A 17,520-nucleotide genomic window follows, 5' to 3' on the forward strand; every position below is an offset into this window, starting at 1 on the left:
AACTCACTTCGTAACCTCTCCTTTTTCTCTATCTCTATGCGTTTTAATGCCCGGCAGAGCGAAGGCGCTCGTTGATGACGTCACTAAGGGCGCCCGGTGCATGACGTACTTTTTGTGAGCCTGAAAGAGGGAACGTGAGGAGTTCGTTTGTGCGGCGGAGGAGTGGAAGAAAGAAAAAGAAGGTGAGGAGGGAGGGAGAGAGAGAGAGGTTAACTGGGGAGCAACCAAAAAGGAGCCCTGGCCTTTGGTTTCCTAAGGGGTAAAGAGAAGTTTAAGGTTTGGGGGGCGGAGGGGGGAGAGAGAGAGACGCTACAGTATTGCTGCAAACCTAAACCCGTTTACCTAGGAGTAAGCACCATGGAATTCAATAGGACTTCCTCCTGCGCAAACGCGGTGAGGATTGCGCTGTAGACTGAGGTTTCTCGGTGGTTGCAGAAAAGGTGGAGAGGTTTGTCTGTCTGTCTGTTTGTTTGCTGCACCACTTGTGCTGCCTTTTCCCTGAGAAGCTCAGGGTCCCGTGAGGGAGGTCAAGCTCAGTGATAACCACTAGCCCCAAGTTGTCCAGTAACTTGGTTGCTTAGCAGAGATCTGAACCTTGGTCTCCCCAGTCACTACACTACAGTGGCTCTCGGATTAGATGGGTTTGGCCTATTCTGGTGGTGGTAGCGGCAATAATAATAATACAGTAGAAATAACAAAAGTAATACTCTCTTCCATACTCTTATCGGTTGGGAATATGTCATGGCTCATCCTTCTAGTTGGCTTTTTTGCTGTTTGGACAGTATCTTGTTTTTCATTTGTGTTTTGCATAGTCATGGAACACTTATATTTCTTCCATTGAGGACCCTTCTGGCACTTTTTATTGCTAAACCTACACTGCCTTTTCTGTCTGTATCCTGTGTTTGAGAATGTATACTTTGTTAACAGATTATAAGCATTTCATTGTGTATCTGATGTATGTCACAATAAATTCGTTAGCCTTTTAGATGCTGCAGTAGGCTTCCAAGATTATGCTAATTCCTGCAAAGTAGGTTTACATTGGCAGATGAGAACTCTGAGATGGATCTTTTCTTAAGGCAACCACACAAGTTCACATTAGAGCTGAGACTTGAAACTAAGACTTCCTGGCGTGCGCTTCCTTTGCCACAGGACTTGCTCTCTGTTTGATGGGGTACTAAATAAGGCTGCAGTCCTACTTACCTGGAATTAAGCCCCACTGAACCCAGTAGGACTTATTTCTGCATAGGCATGGTTAAGTTTTCACTGTAAGAGTTTCTGAAACCAGAGAGAACACAGAGAAGCCTGTCTTGATAGTGGTGGAATATGGGCAAAGGCGATGTAGCCCTTGAAGTGACAGAAATTAGAAACTTGGATGTTTGGGCTGAGATACCTGGAGCGAAGAATTTTGGTGACTGACATGGTACCTCAGTATTTATGCTTATTGTGAAATAGTGCTGAAATCCGAATCAGTTTTTTTTTAAAAAAGAAAATCTCTATAAGGCAAAAGGTGGGTGAATTAGAAACTGAAGAGCTAACTCGAGGTCTCTTAAATTGAAGGGGCTTCCAATGGAGCACTTGTATTTGTGGAAAGGGAGAGATGTTTTTGGAGATGGGGCTAAGGAAAGGACACATTTCAACTGAGGGGCACAGTGGATCTGGATCTTGTGTTGATGGGTGTCTAGCAACTGTGTGTGGCTCTCTAGGGGTTGCTGCTACCTCATAAGTGTTGTACAGTGGTACCTCAGGTTAAGTACTTAATTTGTTCCAGAGGTCCATACTTAACCTGAAACTGTTCTTAACCTGAAGCACCGCTTTAGCTAATGGGGCCTCCTGCTGCTGCTGCGCCACCAGAGCACAATTTCTGCTCTCATCCTGAAGCAAAGTTCTTAACTTGAAGCACTATTTCTGGGTTAGCAGAGTCTGTAACCTGAAGCGAATGTAACCTGAAGCGTATGTAACCTGAGGTACCACTGTATTAGATCAGTGTGGTGGCCTCCAGCAGTCTGTTGGACTCCACCTGCCTTCAGCCCAAGCCAGTTTCGCTAATGGATGGGAATGATTGGGGTTACAGTTTACAACCTGTGGAGGGCACTGTGTTGGCTACCCTTGGGTTAGATAGTGGTTAGAATTTCTCCTGGTCTAGTACTGCGGGAAATAACAGATCAATAAGAGTCTGGATATTTATGTCACTTACTATGGTTTTCTCCTGTGTCCCTCCCTTTTTCTCCTTTGCAGCCTGATCCATCATGTCTTTGGCGGATGAGCTTTTGGCTGACCTCGAAGAGGCAGCAGAAGAAGAGGATGGCAGCTTTGCAGATGAAGAGGATGAGCCTCCCATTGAGGATGTCCAGGAGGAAATGCAAGTGGATCTGGCAACTGATTCAGTCAAGAGTATTGCCAAGCTCTGGGACAGTAAGACGGTGAGAGAAAATGAGCTTGGCTGCCGGGCCAAAATGTATAGAAGCGATGGTTTTCAAAATAGTGTTCAACCTGGGGTCCACTGGTTCTATAAATTGCCTTTTCCTTTTTGGGTGTAGTTCTTTCTGGGTGTAGTTCTTTCTGGGGAAATTAACCCTTTAAAGGTGCCCTCTTCAAAAAGTAAGACTCAACTTTTTGTTTTTTCTCTTGTGCAGTTTGCTGAAATCCTGCTGAAGATTGAGGAATACATCAGCAAACAGCCCAAAGCATCTGAAGGTACTGAGAGTCTCTGGCTGAGATTTCCTTTGGAAAAAAGGTCACCCAACAGATGTGTATGCACACATCACCCAGTCTGATTCCTGCAGTATAGAGTCTGCTACAGGACTTCCTTGTCCTGCAGTACAGAGCTAATGAACCCCTTATGTTCATCCCCCTGTTACCTTATAGTGAGGTGCCCTGTATGGATTTTGACTTTGCATGTTCCTTTCTTATTAGTTCTAGGTCCAGTAGAGGCTGCTCCCGAATATAGAGTCATTGTGGATGCCAATAACCTCACAGTGGAGATTGAGAACGAGCTAAGTAAGTGCAAACCTTAGCCACTCGCTTTGGGGTGAGGGAGGTTGAGAAGGCTTTGAAAACAATACAGTAGCTGCTACCCTGTGAGGGTGGCAGATGATGAGTTAGGGCAGTGTTTCCCAACCTTAGGCCTCCAGCTGTTTTTGAACTACAATTCCCATCATCCCTGACCACTGGTCTTGCTAGCTAGGGATGATGGGAGTTGTAGTCCAAAAACAGCTGGAGGCCCAAGGTTGGGAAACACTGAGTTAGGGAAGTAGTGAGATTGGGAAAGGCTGGCTTCATTGGTGCAGGGGGTGCGATCTAGTAAATAGAAGGGCACATACTGGCCAGACAAACCTTCACAGGAGTTTTGGGGTACAAAGGACATTTGTGTGTTGGTGTCACAGTAGAACAGGGACTGTTTTGATAAGAGCACTTTCTTTCTTGGGCAGGAGAAAAGGTTCAGGCTGGCCAATCTCTGAATAGGCTATACGGCTCAGCATTAAAATGTCTCTGAGCTAGTATATTCTGGGAGGCCTACTTTTATTCTCACTAGTGTAATGACGCTCTACGTTTCTGTCTGTTTTGTAAAAGGTTGTCTTTGCCTCTCTCTTTTCAGATATTATTCACAAGTTCATTCGAGACAAGTACTCCAAGCGGTTTCCTGAACTAGAATCCCTTGTTCCAAATGCACTGGACTACATCCGGACTGTCAAGGTATTGTGTCTGTCCGTGTCTTGAACTTCGCAAAGTCAATTCTTTACATTTGCATCGATGACTAGCCCAACCCTCATATAACTTTTGCCACATTTAGCGGAGGTGCTCTATGTTCAAATGGCTATTAAGATTGTAACTCAGATAATATATACTGTAGTTTTCCGTGTATAAGACAACCTTTTTTAATTCAAAAATTAAGTTAAAAATTGGGGGTCGTCTTATACACGGATTGTGCATAGGGGGTGTGTGGGATTGATTGATGTGGGGAGATTGTCTGCGGGTATTTTGCATGTTATTGGTCGCTGTGGCAACGGCTGTTGTTGATTGGCTGCCACTGTGGCAGTAGGGCGGGCTATTGGCAGCTTTTGCCAGCGCGGGGACAGACGATAGGTGGCTTTTACGATGCATGCGTGTGGCAGCGTAGGTTATGCAGGTGAGCAATTTTCGACAATTCCCCCTAAAAAAAGCTCAACAACTCAGGGAAGTTTCCCCCCATTTTTTCAATTTTGCATCCCCCAAAATAGTCTTATACACGGGGGGCGTGTTTTACCCGAAAAATATGGTAAGTAAACACACAGTAATACCGACTGTTCAAAAACCACAGTGACCAAAAATCTCTTTGAGTATTCTTCAAGTCCACAGTTAATTCATGGTTTTAATATGTCATAATCAACCTTTAACCTAAAAGGTGTGGTGGGTAAAGCTAGCAGATGAGTTGTGTTCAAATATTTATCCTGCCGGGAAGTTCACATGGCTGCTTTTGAGAAGTTGTTATTGCTCAGTCTTAAACTAGCTTCCAGGTTAGGAAAAATGAGGATTGTGTGTGTGGAGGGCCGGGGGAAGATCCCCAAATATTCCACCCTTGGAGGAAAAGAATATTCATGTGATCCACAAATCGTTCCGAGAATTGCTGACGCAAATTAGAACTGACCCTCGAGCAGCCTTGGTCCTTCTCAGTAACGAACAAAACCTGGCACTGAGACCAGGATTCTCTAAGTAAGCTTGGGGCTTCAGTTAAACATGGTTACAGTGCCTCCCACCTGTGCATTTCGGGGAGGTGCTTTCTGTCTTCTTCAATGGCTAACTTCTGTTTTAAAACATTTGAACCTTGCAGGAACTAGGGAACAGTTTGGACAAATGCAAGAACAATGAGAATCTTCAGCAGATCCTCACCAACGCTACAATCATGGTGGTCAGTGTCACCGCATCCACTACCCAGGGGTAAGGCTCTGCACAGGAAAAAGAGGAGGTTTTTGGAAGGTTATGGGAGATTGGTGGGCATCTGGACTGGGAGAGGGATATAGACTGGATTTGCAAATGGTGCTGTACCATTCCAGGCTGCAGGTGGGGGGATTACTTTCCAAAATTCCCTGTAAGAAGAATACTCCTATGTTGAAGGGACAGTGTCTAGCTTAGCCCTTTTCCCCTTGGTGTGCTAGTGCTTTTTCCTCCCTTTACAGATTTCTCTTGATATATAGGGGAGCATTGAAAAATAATATCTTATCTCTGGCAGTATGGAGTACTACAGTCTACTGTACCACTTGTTCCACTGTTTATAGAGCAAGCCCAGAATCATGGCAGTTTTCCCTTTATGGGATTTTAGCACAGAGAATAGATTTCGGATGAGAGAGTGGCTTTTAGGTCACTGCTTGGTTGTCAAGAGAGTGGCCTTCAGACAATTACGGTCTGTCTTATCACATGAAGAGACAGGATGCACCTGCCAGATCACATGATAAATGGTATGAGTTAACTTATTGATGACTCACGGCTTACATATGCTGGTGGAGATAGAGTGTGGGGTTGCAAATCAAAATACGCAGGGGGGACCTGCAGCAAAACATTGCAATGCAAATCGTTCCCATTCAGGTTTCCAGCCATCTGTTCCCCATCCTCAACTGTTAGCCAGCATTCCATGACCACTGAGCATGCTCAGTCTTTATAGGGCTGGTTTTGGGGCTCCCCTGCCTTTGGGCTTTCCAACAATTTTGCTGTATGACTGCAAACTGTGGGGCTCTCAACATCTACAGATATCTCCCATTTTGTGTATGTGGATGGTGTCGTTTTTGGCTATGTAAGGATCCATGCTCAGAGATAGAATATTAACATACAGAGTGGTCCTGAGAGCTTTGAAACAAATGCCACACTCTTGGCATGGAGCGATGGTGCGGATGTAGTGAACCAGACCTGATGACCTATGTATCTCGGCCTCAAGCATTGCCTCTCTCCTGCTGCAGGCAACAGTTAACTGAGGAAGAATTGGAGCGGATTGAGGAGGCCTGTGACATGGCCCTGGAGCTGAACCAGTCTAAACACCGCATCTACGAATATGTGGAGTCCCGCATGTCCTTCATCGCCCCCAACTTGTCCATCATTGTGGGGGCCTCCACTGCTGCTAAAATAATGGGTGAGACTCTCAGTGGAGCTCTGTGGGCTTGGGTCCTTGCGTATCAGAATATGGAAACTTGGGATTGTATCGGAATTGGAGCAGATTCATTGAAATTGATGGATGTGACTAGCTTAAGTCTTTAATGTAAATGGGTCTATGCTAGTGTAATTTAGTTGGATGTATAAGTAAGTCTGTCATTAGCAGAGAGGGACACAAAGGCCCCTAGATTCTGAAAGGAATGTAAAGCCTTCTCTGAAAGGGTCAAACACCCGTCCAATTTTTACAATTCATCTTTCCAAATCCAAAGACAGCCAAAGTACTGTATTTCACAAAAGAACAGTGGAGTGCTAGTGTAAAAAAATTATAAACTTGAAGCCATGAATTGAAACGGTCCAAGAAATTTAGCAGCATCTGTCATGTTGTTGATGTATGATCAGTTCTGGCAGGTCTCTGTGGCCAGGAACAGCAAAGAGCTCTTCTTGCGCACAAGGAGAGGAACTTTGTTTACAAATCCCAACAGGACAGGGAGAAGCCATGGTTTGGCTGATCAAAAACCTTGAACCACCTTGGCCCTTGGTCCCACAACTAGCATTCATTCTATATTGCCTTCCCTTCTCTCAAGGCATTGCCGGTGGCCTCACAAACCTCTCCAAGATGCCAGCCTGCAACATCATGCTTCTGGGGGCACAGAGGAAGACTCTGTCTGGATTTTCCAGCACTTCGGTGCTGCCTCACACTGGCTACATCTATCACAGCGACATTGTACAGTCGTTGCCTCCGGTAGGTGTGAGTGAGTCTGCCCCTCCTGCTTTCTCTGTTGAGTCGATGCAGGGGTTTCCTAACAGCAACCAGCCAACATGTGCCTTTGATTCCCTCCTTGCAGGACTTGCGAAGGAAGGCAGCTCGCTTGGTGTCAGCAAAATGCACGCTGGCAGCGCGTGTGGACAGCTTTCACGAGAGCTCTGAAGGGAAGGTATGTGGTACAAGGCAAAAGCTCCGGGATCCTGGGGGAGTGGCTGGTGTGAGAGGCATAACGGAGGGCCCCAAGGGGGTGGCTGCTTTGTAAACACTTTTTGCTCTTTTATCCTTCTGCTACCATTCAGGTTGGCTATGACCTCAAGGAGGAAATTGAAAGGAAATTTGACAAGTGGCAGGAGCCACCTCCTGTCAAGCAAGTGAAGCCACTGCCAGCACCCTTGGATGGACAAAGGAAGAAACGTGGAGGACGCAGGTGCGGGGGAGAGAATTGAAGAGATGTCTTGCGGCAGGGGCAGGGTGGGCGGGAGAGTTGGCTGAGCTGGCTGAGGCAGCCAGGAGGGTGGTGTTAAGCGTGCTAGGAAATAAGTACAGTTGGAACTGTACAGTCGGAAGTCGAACAGAATCTGTTCTGGAAGCCCGTTCGATTTCCAAAACGTTCAGAAACCAAAGTGTGGCTTCTGATTGGCTGCAGGAAACTCTGCAGCCAGTCGGAAGCCGCGCCAGATGTTCGGCTTCCAAAAATTGTTCAAAAACCGGAACACTCACTTCCGGGTTTCAATTGTTTGGGAGCCAAGGCATTTGAGATCCAAGGTATGACTGTATTAGGGAATCCCGGATCTACTTTTAATATATACACACCTGTTAAAATCAAACCAGAATAATGGCATTTTATCTTTTCCATCAAATATTCTTTTCTCATGGAAAAAAAGATTTTAATGCAACAATTCATTTTGCTTTTTCAAAACATTAGTTTTAAAACTTATTTTTCCTCATAATACAGTCACTGGTATGTTTCTTGAGCCCAGAATTATGCCAGAATATTGGGGAGGTGTGGAGTATAAGAAAGTTTCAATTTCCACATTAATGGAGGTAGGAGAGGGTCAGGTCAGGTTGTATCAGAATTCTGTAAACTTGTGTGTCTCGTTGAGATGCACGCAGGAATCCTGGCATTTCAGCCCTTTGTCTCTATGCCAAACACTGCTTTCATTCTTGGCAGCAACACTCTGTTCTGGCATCATTCAGTTCTCAGCTGCCAATCTTAAAAGTGCTTTTCCTTGCTCCTTCAGATATCGCAAGATGAAGGAGCGTCTCGGTCTAACGGAAATCCGGAAGCAGGCAAACCGGATGAGCTTTGGAGAGGTAAGGAATCCTGCAAGGTCTCCTTGTGTAGGATTTCTCTTGGTCTTTGGGTGTTGGGGGGCTGTCTAATCCCTCAGGAGGGCAGGAGTAGAAACTGGGAGTTTCGGACAGTTCAGACTCTGTTCCCCAACTGTGCCTTTTTAACTGGTACAATGGAATGGGGGAAGTAACAGAAATATTTTGCGGGGCAGGGATCTCCGGGTTGCTTTACATTTTATGTAAAGTAAGTACTTCCAAGTAATACAAAACATTAAACTTGACAAGCGATATGTGCATTTTGCTGTGTACAGAAGCTGCACGTCTGCCCACATCTACATGCAGGAATATTTAAGTTTGGGTGGCGGTTATGTGTTATATGGCCACAGGTGGGCTTCACACTTCTTCTATGTGTGCACAGATTAAATTAGATAAATTTAATTTAAATTAGATAAATAGGATGAGAAGTGGTTCTGAGAAGGCTGATGGAACAGACAGATAACTAGATGTATTTATAGCCTTGACTAATAATAAGTTTTCTTTCCCCTCTGCTTCGGATGTACTTGCATGTGACCCAACCCAGGCCATTTCAGGGAGGCTCACCTTGGCACACAATTACCTTTGTGGCCAGGGGAGTCGCTCTCGTGTAGTGATCAGAGTGCTGGACTCAGGCCAGGATTCAAATCCTTGCTCAGTCATAAGGTGCATCACATGACCTTGTGCCGATCACCCTACAACAGGCTTGTTGTGAGGATGGAGGGAGAGAACCATTTATGTCAACTTGACCACCTTGGAAGAAAGTTTGGATATAAATTTGTTGTTGTTTAGTCGTTTAGTCGTGTCTGACTCTTCATGACCCCATGGACCAGAGCACTCCAGGCACTCCTGTCTTCCACTGCCTCTCGCAGTTTGGTCAAGCTCATGCTGGTAGCTTCGAGAACACTGTCCAACCATCTCATCCTCTGTCGTCCCTTTCTCCTTGTGCCCTCAATCTTTCCCAACATCAGGGTCTTTTCCAGGGAGTCTTCTCTTCTCATGAGGTGGCCAAAGTATTGGAGCCTCAACTTCAGGATCTGTTCTTCCAGTGAGCACTCTTGGATATAAATATAGGGACCAATTTGCCTCTTCCTAGATTGCAGGATTAGTGGTGGGGCTGTCTTTTGGATCTATAGGCTAAAATAAAAAAGGAAATTTCAAAAGCACCTGTTGTCCCTTATTGAGCCACTTGGGGGGGGGAGGGAAGGGGTTGCATTCTCATTGAGACTGTCAACTTGGTCATTGGTCCTGTACTATCTAATCCAAACTTGGCCTTTTCTTCTCTGTGCTACGCTTCTTCTCTCCACACCTTTGCTAGATTGAAGAAGATGCTTACCAGGAAGACCTTGGTTTCAGTCTGGGCCACCTGGGGAAGTCAGGCAGCGGCCGAGTCCGCCAGACACAAGTCAACGAGGCCACGAAGGCCCGCATCTCAAAGACGCTGCAAGTAAGGAAATGGGGACTGGATGTGGAGTGCTGGGAGCTGTAAATCATCTTATGACTGGGTCCATCAAGGCTGTATTTCAAAGCCTCTGGACCTGGGCAGGGGCTGTTCATTCCTGAAGGCAGCATCACATTGTCCTCTTGAGGTTTCGGCAAACAGCTACACTGAGCAACCAGATCAGAGCTCTTACTGCAGTTTAATTATGCCGAGCATGTATGTCCTATTGTTACTCAAAGTGCTCAGAAAATACTCCCAGGCCAACAAGCTCCGTGTGGAGCAGCCCTTGAGAGCTTCAGCAGGCACAGAATTAGACTAATTCTATGGTCACATTGCTGGCCATTAGTCTCTGATAAGGGTAGGCAATTTCCCTGTTCCAAGTGGCTTTTTAATGTTGAGGTGAAGGGTGCCACACTAGGTTTTGTCTGTGATTGGCGAAAGAATGTGCCAGGGCTACTGGAGTGGCTACTGAGCCAGGGAGGACAGGATATGAGTGTCATGTGCGTTTGACATGCTTTTTGGTTCTAGGGAAGGTAACAAATGAAGGGCGTGCCTTTGGACAGCCAGCCATTTGGTGGTCCCCGTGCTTTAGCATCACTTCCCTCTCTTTCCACTGCCGCCTCTATGAAAGGCCTAACACCCATGCCTTTTTGCATTTGTCCTCCCAACCAGCGTACTCTCCAGAAGCAGAGCATGGTGTATGGAGGGAAGTCCACCATCCGGGACCGCTCCTCGGGCACTGCGTCCAGCGTGGCCTTCACTCCGCTACAGGTAAGCACCGCACTTGGCTCTGCATTCCTTGAATTACATGTAAGTGGCACTGACGTCTTTGAAGGAGGGGGCTGGGTGTACAAAGAGCTGGGTGTGCTGGGCTCTAGGAGTTTTGGAGAACTGAGTGTGTGCCTGGCAAGGATGCTGAGAAGTCCAATGGATGAAAGAAGAACCTTTGTGGGGAGTGCTGTTGTGCTCATGTCCTGCTTGGGGCTTCCCAGAGGAGCATCGGGATGGCTACACTGGGAAAAGGATATTGGGCTATGTTTCTTTCCTCTGATCCAGCAGGGTTCTTTGGTTCTTAAATACTTTTTTGTTTGCTGTAGTCTTTTTTTTTTTTAAATGAGGGTTATAAAAAATGAGGGTTATAAAATGCTATAATACATTTTTCTTGGCTGAAACCCTAATCCCTCTCTGTCTCCCCACCCTCACTGTTCTGCTTGCAGCACTTGAGGAGGAAAGATTATAAGCTCATGTGTGCAATATCGGTTGTTGTTATTGTATAATAATGGTCCCCGTATAATAACAACAACAGCATCCTTGCCAGGCCCCGTATAATAACAACAACGGTAGTTGTATTTTTGCACTAAGGTGTCTCAGTAAAAACAAAAAGGACCAGGACTTTAAAGCCAGATATAAAAACAGCAATACAGAAAAAATTAAATACAGTACTGTAAATTTATTTCAAGGAAGAAATCGTACCCACAGCATGGATGAGTGCAAAAATGGCCCTGGACATAGCTAACTACCCTCCCAGTGAAAAACTGAAGGCTGGGTAAATAACAATGTCTTTTGCCTTGCACTTAAAAAAATACAACAATGGTGCTAGGCAGGTTTCTCTTGGGAAAGCGTTCCACCAACTAGGAGCACACCAAGCAATTTACTTCTGTCCAAGACGTAGAAGCTGGAGATTTGGAGGGCGTGTGTTGTCATAATTCAGCGCCTCTCCTACTTTCTAAAAGCAGCAAGATCTCTGGACTCTGCATTTAAAAAAAAAAAAAAAATAGCCTCTCTCTCTCACATTCACCTCCCCCCCTCCTCTTGTTTCCAGGGTCTGGAGATTGTGAACCCTCAGGCGGCTGAAAAGAAGGTAGCCGAAGCAAACCAGAAGTACTTCTCCAGCATGGCTGAATTCTTGAAGGTGAAGAGCGAGAAAAGTGGCATCATGTCCACCACATAGCCCTCTTGCCGTGGACGCTGTCCCTCCCCTTTGACTAGCAGTTTGAACCGTGAACCAAATTCAAGAAGAGGAGCCTTTGCACAGAAAACAGGCCTTTGTTGGAGTTCCAAAGGCGGCCTGGCATTCAGAACTCTCCATTCTCCCGGGCCCAAGTGGTACCTTGTGGTTCTCTCCCTACCCTGCTTTTCTTTATTGAGAAACGTCATTGTCAGGGAGCCTAGTATTCTGGCAGGGGGAGGCACGCAGTAGAGATAATTTAGTTCTCTTCCCTGGTCTCATGCAGTATTCAGAAGCAGGCTATTGAAGGTGTGAGCTGTTTATAAGGGCATGGAGTGGTTAGCTTAAAGGAGTAACTTGAATGAACTTACAACATCCCAACCATGGCTTTAGATCATCCTGGGTACGATCCTCTTCACTGTTAGCCCAAGTTTTAAATGAAACCGAGGTTGTAAAAATACCAGCATGAATACATGTAATGCTTTGGGATAGTACCAGAGCGCTTCTCCCTTGCTGTGTTGGTTTAGGAGTTACTAACCCTTCGTCCTGTTTCACGATCTGGAACTAAACAACAGATTTACTGGTTATAGTGCGTGTATCTCTCTCCCCATACAAGTAGATTCAAGTTTGTCCTGTAAAAGGACTGTGCTGTGTGTGTGCTGTCATTTGGCAGGAACTGAAATTTCAAAATGCTCTGTGCTCAAGTTCTATGGAAGGTTATATCTATGTATGAATGTGCTGGAGTGGTAGAATAAATAGCTTTGCAGTTACATGGAACTCTGAGTGCAGGACTGGCAACTTCGGGGGATCTGAAGGTAACTGGTTCCATTTCTTACTGTGTAAATGAGTGGCTCATTAAGGGAATCACACTTTTCTCATGGTGTCTGACTTTCAGATGTGTTTTAATGTGGTAGGAAAAAGCAATAGTTATTAAAGAATAAGAGACTTTTTTCTCCTGTGAGAGAGAAGTGACTGGTTGATTCCATAGGTGAGACAGTTGCAGGGACTGCAGGGAGGGAGGCAGGAGGGAGATGTAATTTGCTGGAGGGTAAATTAGATCTGGCCCTATGTTTGCTACATGTAGGACACCCTTCCCTAACCTGATGCCCTCCAGATGTTTTGGACAGCTCCCATGAACCCTAGCCAGCACAGTCGAGGAAGACTTGATGTATAGATGCCATGTTTTCTCTCTGCAGTCTAGAAAAAACTCTAAATTCATGCTGATTTCTGGATGCCTTGGGTGTGGGGAGAGACATATAGGATTTATGGGGTGTCTGTTTTGACAGTGGGAGCATGAAACTTCATTGTCTGTAACCTGTACATTTTTGGAAAAAATAGAATGGCACCTTTGGAGTCTGTGTTTGTGATCTTTCTGGGTTGGGGAGGGTAGTACTTCCTAAGGAAACTCCATATAGATTTTTTGTGCAGGAGCCTGCTTTTTATAACTTTGCAGCATGAAAGGCCTCCTCCACCCCTTTCCATACCACACCTCTACTTTTCAGGCAGGGCTTTGCTTTCCTGTGTTGGGCATAGAATTTGCCTTTCTAAAACAAGCTTATTTTTGGTTCTAAACAGGTTGTTTACATTTCCATAGCACAACAATCCAGAGCTGAGGCTGTGGTTGCTCTGCCCAGTAACCGCAAAGCATTCTAGGGTTTGCCTCTTTGCTATTTTTTCTAGGCTTGTTGTTTAACCCCTGCTTGCCTAGAGAAGAATTAGTGATGCCTATTAGACAACAGCCTGTTAAGTAGTTGTCTTATTGCTAGGTGGTAAAGGACCTACATGGGACGCGGGTGGCGCTGTGGGTTAAACCACAGAGCCTAGGACTTACTGATCAGAAGGTCGGCGGTTCGAATCCCTGCAACAGGGTGAGCTCCCATTGCTCGGTCCCTGCTCCTGCCAACCTAGCAGTTCGAAAGCACGTCAAAGTGCAAGTAGATAAATAGGTACTGCTCTGGCGGGAAGGTAAACGGCGTTTCCGTGCGCTGCTCTGGTTTGCCAGAAGCAGCTTAGTCATGCTGGCCACGTGACGGAAGCTGTACGCCGGCTCCCTTGGCCAATAAAGCGAGATGAGCGCCGCAACCCCAGAGTCGGCCACGACTGGACCTAATGGTCTGGGGTCCCTTTACCTTTACCTAAAGGACCTACATAAAGTTTCCAGCAGCTGCAGGGGTGGGACAAAGGTAGGAGGAGGACTAGGCCTTTGTGGATTTAAATCAGCTGGGCGAATTAGCTCAGCCTTTGTGGATTTAAATCAGCTCTTTGCTATTGCTGTGCTTGTCCTGCACCAAGCTCCTCCAAACTTGGTATCTTGTCATGACTATATCATACTGCGGGAGGCAGTGGAAGACAGGAGTGCCTGGCGTTCTCTGGTCCATGCGGTCACAAAGAGTCGGACACGACTAAACGACTAAACAACAACAACATATCATACTTTGTTGGGTATTCTGAGCTCCCTGGGGAAGGAATAGGCCACAAGTTAGTGCTAGAGCACATGGGTAACATCAGGTCTGAGTGTGGCGCTCCAGACCTTTCCACCCAGCCCTCTAGACTTTCAGGCCACGCTCCCTACCCAGCCACACTCTCCTTGAGTGTTTTTGTCTGGCTGGAATGTGTTCTTGAACTCTGGTGTCTGGGTGGAGGATAAAGAGGGACGTGTGTAGAAGCCAATCTACAGTACAAAGGGAAAACATAATATTGCTCCACTTACCGCAGGCATGTGGTAGCTGGAAAGGTGCCCAAAAGGGCATGTAGCCTTCAGGTTCTCCATCCCTGCTTTGCACCCATAACGGCCTCACAGCAAGAATGCCCAAGCAATAGCTGATGAGCAGAGGCAAGGAGGCTGTGAGAGGCAAGGAGGCTCCCTTCAGAAAATAGAAGCCTTGTCCAAATGAGAACACAAAAAGGAACATAAACTTTGGCAAAAGAAACACAAGCAAGTAATAAAGGGATGCAATCCCCCCCCCCCCCACAAAACACCCTAAGGGATATCTCACAACTTTCATTCCTGCTCTTAAACGGGAGGCGAGGAGGTTGTAGAGAAGCTGAATCAATTACGTATCTGCATTCGTTTTCACCGCAGGGCTGGAGCTGACTTCCTCAGGAAGGCGAGTCGGAAGAACTAGGCGCAACAGTGGTGGCAAGAGACAAAGTTCTAGGCCTTAATAGCAAATTAAAAAATTAACCTACCATGGGATTCTCTCACCTCCCAAGTTGTTAAAGAACTCAAATGTGGAAATTATTAGTCTTTTAACAACAACAAAAGTTACCTGGTTCCTAAGATCAGCTTCTGTACCAGGGGACTGGGAAGCAATCAAGGTAAAACTAATTTTTAAAAAGAGCCAGGAGGGATGCAGGAAATTACAGAGTAGTTAGCTTAATGTTTGTTCAGGGTAAACTGGTGAAAAACATTAAATATAAAATGATCAAGCATTTAGAAGAACAAGTATTGAAGAAGAATCAACATGATTTCTGTGGGTGTAAGTTGTCTCACTAATATTTTAGGAGTTCTTTGAAAGCGCTATGTGGGCAGGGTGATCCACTAGATGTTGTATTCTTGGACTTCCAAAAAGCTTTTACAAAGCCCCTCACCAAGGGCCTTGGACTGGATGGACTGGTAGCTGGGTTAAATAATAGGAAGCAGATAATTGGGGGGAAATTGACAGTTCTGACAAAAGGGGTATAAGTGGGATCTACTAAGGATCTGTATTAGAACCAGTGATGTTAAAGTTCATAAAGAGGTTGTGGGGGGTGGGGTGAACATTAAAGTAGCAAATGTGTGGGGCAAAAAATCCTAACCACATAGATGTTCACTGACTGGTACTGTATTGGGATTGTAGGGAAAAGCTCAACAAAAAATTGAACCCAGTGAATGGCAACTGTGAAAGTTATGAATTCAGTGCTAGGGATCATTAGGAAAGGGATAGATAATACAATTGCCTATATCATAATACCGTGATGTAAATTATGGTGTGACTACACTTGATATAGTGTGTATAGCTCATTATGCCAGCTTTGAAAAGGATATTGCAGAACTGGAAATGGTGCATTCAGAATGATCAGGGGGCTGCAGCGGCTCCCTTTTATGAGGAAAGGCTACAACACTGGAGGCTTTTTAGGTTGTTTTTTTTAAAAAAAATCAGGAAGGAGAGACATTATAGAGGTTTATAGAATTACGTGTGGTATTAGAGAAAGTACTTTGCACACAGCAGATAGTTAGAACTATGGTATTTGCTGGCATAAGATGTGGGTGACAGACACCAACTTAGATGGATTTAAAGGGATTAGAGAAATTCATGGAGGAAAAAGCCATGTGCTTAACCCTCCTACCTCCCTGCCCCCCACCAGCAGAGTTGCTAGAGAACAACAGCGGGAGAGGGCTCATTGCACTCATCTTCTGCCTGCGTCCTTCCCACAAGCATCTGGTTGCTTTACTGTGGCGAACAGGATGCTAGGCAAGGCAGGCCTCTGGTCTAATCCAGCAGGGTTCTCTTCTTGTTCTTAACCACCTGGATGGGGGAAAGAGCTGAGCTGCGGAACGTTTAGGTGCCCTCCAACAGTATAAGGCAGCTTTATGCATTCAGATACGCAGGCAAGGCCCCTTTCTGCAGTGTTCACAAAAGTGGGGCAAGCAGGTGTTAAGAGGTGCAAGTGTGAATGCCCCCTTTTCTTTCTTCAGGTGAATGGTTCAGGGACCCCCAATGCATTTGCTTAATACTATGAAGCTTCTTTCAAAGAACATCAGAGAATGCTGGATCAGGCCAGCAGCCCACATTCAACATGTGAAGTGTATATTTTTAGGACCCTCTTTTTATTTGTGTCATTTTAACTGATTTTAATATTGTGCTTTAATTGTTGTAATCCACCCCGGGGACCTTGGGGTTCACACAGTGATGGCCAGACTTGGCCCACTAGCTGTTTTGGGACTACAGTTCCCATCATCCCTGACCACTGGTCCTGTTAGCTAGGGATGATGGGAGTTGTAGTCCCAGAACAGCTAGAGGGCCAAGTTTGGCCATCACTGCCGGTCATAATAATATAGTTCAGCATCATGTTCTCAGAGTGGCTAACCAGATGCTTGTGGAAGCCCGCAAGCAGCACATTGGCACAACAGCATCCTTTAGCCACTGGCATAAAGAGGCATGACTGTGAAAGCAAAGCATAGCCATGGAGGCTGACAGCCTTATCCTCCATGAATTTGATTCATCTTTTAAAGCAGTCCAAGTTGGTGACCACCGCTGGCTCTTGTGGGAGTGATTACAGACCCTCCAAGTGTCCCTATTTTCCAGGGGCAGTCCCAGATTTACACAAGCTGTTCCGGTTTCTTATTTGATCCCAGAATGCCCCACTTTTCCTTAGGAGATCCCTATTTTAATCGGAGAAATGTTGAAGGGTATAGTAGGGTTTCCCTATTTTCATCAGAGTCTATGGAGTTATGCGGCCCCTGAGCCAAACTATTCAACATGTAGAAGACATTTGAAGGCAGCCCTGTTTAATGTTTTCTTATTTCCTTGATATGTTGGAAGCCACCTACAGTTACTGGAACAACCCAGTCAGATGGACGAGGTATAAATAATAAAATTATTATTATTATTATTATTATTAAATTTGTTGTTGTTGTTTAGTTGTGTCCGACTCTTCGTGACCCCATGGACCAGAGCACGCCAGGCACTCCTGTCTTCCACTGCCTCTCGCAGCTTGGTCAAACTCATGCTGGTAGCTTCGAGAACACTATCCAACCATCTTGTCCTCTGTCGTCCCCTTCTCCTTGTGCCCTCCATCTTTCCCAACATCAGGGTCTTTTCCAGGGAGTCTCTCTTCTCATGAGCTGGCCAAAGTATTGGAGCCTCAGCTTCAGGATCTGTCCTTCCAGTGAGCACTCAGGGCTGATTTCCTTCAGAATGGAGAGGTTTGATCTTCTTG

General features: G+C 45.7%; 1 protein-coding gene across 1 annotated transcript; it reads left to right on the top strand.

Annotated features, from left to right (window-relative positions):
• The first annotated feature begins 22 nt into the window (after window positions 1-22).
• PRPF31 (pre-mRNA processing factor 31) lies at window positions 23-12,951 on the top strand. Its single transcript, XM_081837424.1, has 14 exons — window positions 23-182; window positions 2,236-2,420; window positions 2,634-2,694; window positions 2,914-2,997; window positions 3,596-3,693; window positions 4,808-4,914; window positions 5,928-6,097; window positions 6,702-6,859; window positions 6,963-7,052; window positions 7,183-7,310; window positions 8,125-8,197; window positions 9,528-9,656; window positions 10,323-10,421; window positions 11,473-12,951. The coding sequence occupies exons 2-14, from the start codon at window positions 2,247-2,249 to the stop codon at window positions 11,599-11,601; spliced, it is 1,500 nt and encodes a 499-aa protein (XP_081693550.1). The 5' UTR covers window positions 23-182; window positions 2,236-2,246; the 3' UTR covers window positions 11,602-12,951.
• Window positions 12,952-17,520: the final 4,569 nt, after the last annotated feature.

This window comes from Podarcis erhardii (assembly GCF_964252035.2).
Source record: "Podarcis erhardii genome assembly, chromosome: 13".
Classification (NCBI taxonomy): domain Eukaryota; kingdom Metazoa; phylum Chordata; class Lepidosauria; order Squamata; family Lacertidae; genus Podarcis; species Podarcis erhardii.

What these genes read in the sequence shown, in the direction of transcription:
- PRPF31 (XM_081837424.1), top strand. Translation starts at nt 2,247, where the DNA reads ATGTCTTTGGCGGATGAGCTTTTGGCTGACCTCGAAGAGGCAGCAGAA. An exon ending in ACAGCCCAAAGCATCTGAAG is followed by an intron (nt 2,695 to 2,913) that starts GTACTGAGAGTC and finishes CTTTCTTATTAG; the next exon opens with TTCTAGGTCCAGTAGAGGCT. An exon ending in AAGAAACGTGGAGGACGCAG is followed by an intron (nt 7,311 to 8,124) that starts GTGCGGGGGAGA and finishes TTGCTCCTTCAG; the next exon opens with ATATCGCAAGATGAAGGAGC.